The 3,629-nt window shown below is 42.2% G+C and overlaps 1 protein-coding gene across 1 annotated transcript; it reads left to right on the top strand.

Moving 5' to 3' along the window:
• Positions 1–362: 362 nt before the first annotated feature.
• Positions 363–3,388, top strand: CACYBP (calcyclin binding protein; the record flags this gene model as incomplete). The annotated part of the gene is made up of 4 exons (XM_010086268.1): positions 363–555; positions 1,239–1,335; positions 1,927–2,026; positions 3,273–3,388. Coding segments are annotated over 4 exons (489 nt in total), but the record flags the coding sequence as incomplete, so codon positions are not given.
• Between the last annotated feature and the right edge of the window lie 241 nt (positions 3,389–3,629).

The raw sequence follows: 3,629 nt of genomic DNA, 5'->3' as shown, positions 1-3,629 counted from the left end.
AGTGCTCAGCCCGGGCGTGCGGGGAGCGCCGCGGTGTCCCTGGCTGAGGCGGTGCTGTGCGCTGCGGGCGTCACCTGGAGCTTGTCGAGCTGTTCCGAGGGACCCACTGTTACAGGTTCCCCTTGGATTTAATCGAGGGAAGCTTAAAACTTGAAATACACACCAGTCGGGAAGTGAAAATATGAGTGGGTGGCTCCGTGCTTAGCAGGGTGTAGAGGGAAAGGAAAGTACTGACTTGGTAAATCTGAAACTGCGACATCTGGGAAATCTGTAAGTGCCATAGGCGAAAGAGCTCAGGTGCAAGCCTTGAGTAAAAAGAACTGCATCTAATACATGCTTCTGATCTTTTATTGTCAAACCAGTTACTGAAAGATTTGGAAGAGGTTAAAGAGTTGCTTACGAAAGCCACGAGGAAGCGAATTCGTGATGTCCTGATGACAGAGAAACACAAGCTAGAGCTAGAAATCAAGAATCAGCCTGTACCGAAGCCAAAAGATGTGGCAGAGGAAGAAAAGTCATCACTGGGAGGGTACACAGTGAAAATAAACAATTACGGTAGGATTACTTTTCTGAACACTTACTAGACCTCAGGCACCTGAGAAGACAGGGTGGCCTGTGAGTTATAATTGCCATTTAGTGTTAAAGAGGAGCCTTCTTAAGTGTTTGTTTCACACTGGAGACCCCACTTTAAGAGCTACTACATGTTTATTATGCTGTCCCAACCACAGCATGTATTAATTCTGTTTGTGTGATAGTTAGTACTGGTGGGATGCATTAATGATCCCTGGTGTACTAGCTAGTATTTTTCTATTGCCTGTTGCTTAGCAGGAACGAAAGAGTGGGCTTTGGTTTCTCTGCTCGCCATGTAGGTGAAAGGAGAGGGAATTGCTCAAAATACATGCAGGGAGAAGGGGAAAAAGTGGGTCAAGGAAACTGCAGCAAAAGCAAACAGCTACCTCTGACTCCTCCTGCACAGAGTTGCTGCCCTTTTGCCTGAGCTGATAATGTGTTTTTTCTCAGAATTTGCAGGAATTAAGGAACAGGGCAACATGTGAAAACCTCCTTTTGCTCTCAAAATATTTCTGAATAATTCATGTCTTTCCCTTATCCCTCTGGAGATTGTTTCAATAAGGCATAGATCCTGGTCCTTGCTAGGGGACTTTGCGAGGGGAGTTGGAATGGAATGCATGAAGTTTATGGAGGAAAGCGAGAACTTAATCTCTTTTTTTCACTTGCAGGTTGGGATCAGTCAGATAAGTTTATTAAGATTTACATCTCTTTAAATGGAGTCCAGAAGCTTCCAGCTGAGAACGTGCAGGTGAATTTCACAGAGAGGTGAGTTCATCTTGTACCATGCCACAGGGGAAAGCATGGATGAAGAACATTATTTGAAATGCAGCAGTGTGTTGTGTTGAGTTCTTTTCTGGGTCAACCCTTACCTCCTCCATTTCCTTTTTTAATTTTTTAACACTTGAGTGATATTAGCTTTTAGTAGCACTTAGCACATACCCCTAAGTATAGCTCTCCTTAGAGGGTATCAAGGTATTTTCATTTTACAAATGCTTGTTGCACCTCATCATGCTTGACAGGATATGTAGTGTTAGCCCTGGTTTTTGATGGTGATAGAACTGAAGAGTAGATTAAGTTAATCAGCCTTTCCAAAGTTGTACGAGATCAGTGAGGTGGAAAGAACCCTAAAGATCTTGATTTATTGTGAAGCCTGGACAGGTCCTTTTAAGTCCTCAGTATTAAATTCAACTGAAGACTGAAAGCCCTTGGAAGAAAGTAATTCAGACCTGTTGACATGCTTTCCAAAGAAATGTGTCTGCTAAAGGGCTTTCAGGCATTGTTTTTGGTGGCAAGGCATAAATAGTTCAGCAATGACTGGAGTATTTGTGCCCTTCTTCCCCCACTTTCTGGTTCCAGGTCGTTCGATCTGCTAGTGAAGAATCTGAATGGGAAGAACTACACCATGACCTTCAACAACCTCCTGAAACCCATCTCTGTGGAAGGGAGCTCTAGAAAGGTCAGTGCACCTCGGCTGTTAGAGGTATCTATGTCCCTCACAAAGTACCATGTTCATTGCCTGACTCTAGCTCAAGATACTTGGTGCTAACCTTCAGTCACTCCCTTCTGTCTATAAAGTCTCTTCACTGTGAACATGATTCTTATTAATCTGTAATTGTCATAAGTGTGGAATTATTCTCTGGAATCTATGGGCTCTTATTTCAAAAGATCAGGTCTGGATATTGCATGCTTTTTTTAATAGCTCTCCAACAGGATTTCAGAAATAATTAAGCAGCAGATTCCACTAAGCATCCATTTGCATCCTTGTACTTTTAAATACCTCTGAGAAATTCTTTGCCATTTAAAGTTCTAAGAGACTTGTCAGCAGACTGAAATCTTGGGAAGCTTAAATAGGCTTAATACCCAAAGCAAAGTCTGAAACCTGCTCTGCCTCTGCAAGGTGTGTTGCTCCAGAACTGAACACTAGTAACATTTTACAGTTGATGACTGCAACTGGTGATAGTGTCCTTACTGTGCTACTTGTAGCACCTTTCTAGGTTTGGGGACGTGTCAAATGCCTCCTGTGCCTTCTGTGCAGTTGTGCTGCTGCACCTAGTGACATCAGATGTGAAGAAATGATGGTTCAATCTGAAATTGTCCTAAAACTAGAACAGTGTAAAATTAAAAACGAGGGTGATGCTCTGGTGATTTTTAACACAGCGTAAAAGCGAGCAGTGGTCACGTACTTGCTAAGCTAAAGCTCCAGCAGACTCTTGTCTGCTGTGGCATGCGGGAGTTCTTTGCGAAATTTAGGTCAGGGTTGCAATTAAACAGGCTTTGTTTGTAACTTGTAAGCATATTGCAACATTAAGCAATGCCCTAAAACTAATTTCTTATCCTTGGAGAAATAAATTGGGAGAGCTTCTGCCTGAACTTAGTATTCTTGGAGAAGTCTGCCATCCGTTCCCAGACCTGCATACTTCCAGCATCCCGAGAATCACTGAATGGTGTTTCTGCAGCACTGTATGTTCTTCTGTCACACTATTTAAATTGTCCATAACAAGGTTAATACTTTGTACCCTGAAGCTGAGTACATACTGTAATTTCTATATGCTACATAATAATTAATATCTGAGATAAATTTATTAGGAATTTGCAAGTAGTGGAAAGAGGTTTATGTTATAAGCTAACCTTAGTCATTGTGGTTGTGACTAGTATCCCTTTATGAAGCGTTCTAAATTGATGCCTTGCTGTTCACGGTACAGATAAAGACAGACACGGTCCTTGTGATGTGTAGGAAGAAGCGGGAGGAAAAATGGGAATGTCTCACTCAAGTGGAAAAGGAAAGCAAAGAGAAAGAGTAAGTTTCTTTTCAACCCTCCATCTCTTTTTGCATTTCATGTTCTCCAGGTGGCTTTAGGACTGCCAGGAGACTGGATCTATACTGTGCAGTCAGACTGTGAGAATTGCTGTTCTGGGGACAAGCCCTTAAGGTGTCTGAAAATCATTAGGTTGGGATTTTTTGATACTAGTAGGTCTGCAGCTACACTTTGAGTAGCTGTTTGCCACTCTTCTACTGTTTTATCACTAATGAAGGCTGAATCATAGGAAATATGATAGAT

This window comes from Pterocles gutturalis, unplaced genomic scaffold (genome assembly GCF_000699245.1).
Source record: "Pterocles gutturalis isolate BGI_N339 unplaced genomic scaffold, ASM69924v1 C12247681, whole genome shotgun sequence".
Taxonomy (NCBI): Eukaryota; Metazoa; Chordata; class Aves; order Pterocliformes; family Pteroclidae; genus Pterocles; species Pterocles gutturalis.
The sequence above is the reverse complement of the archived record's forward strand: the minus strand, read 5'-3'. Positions and strand labels throughout refer to the sequence as shown.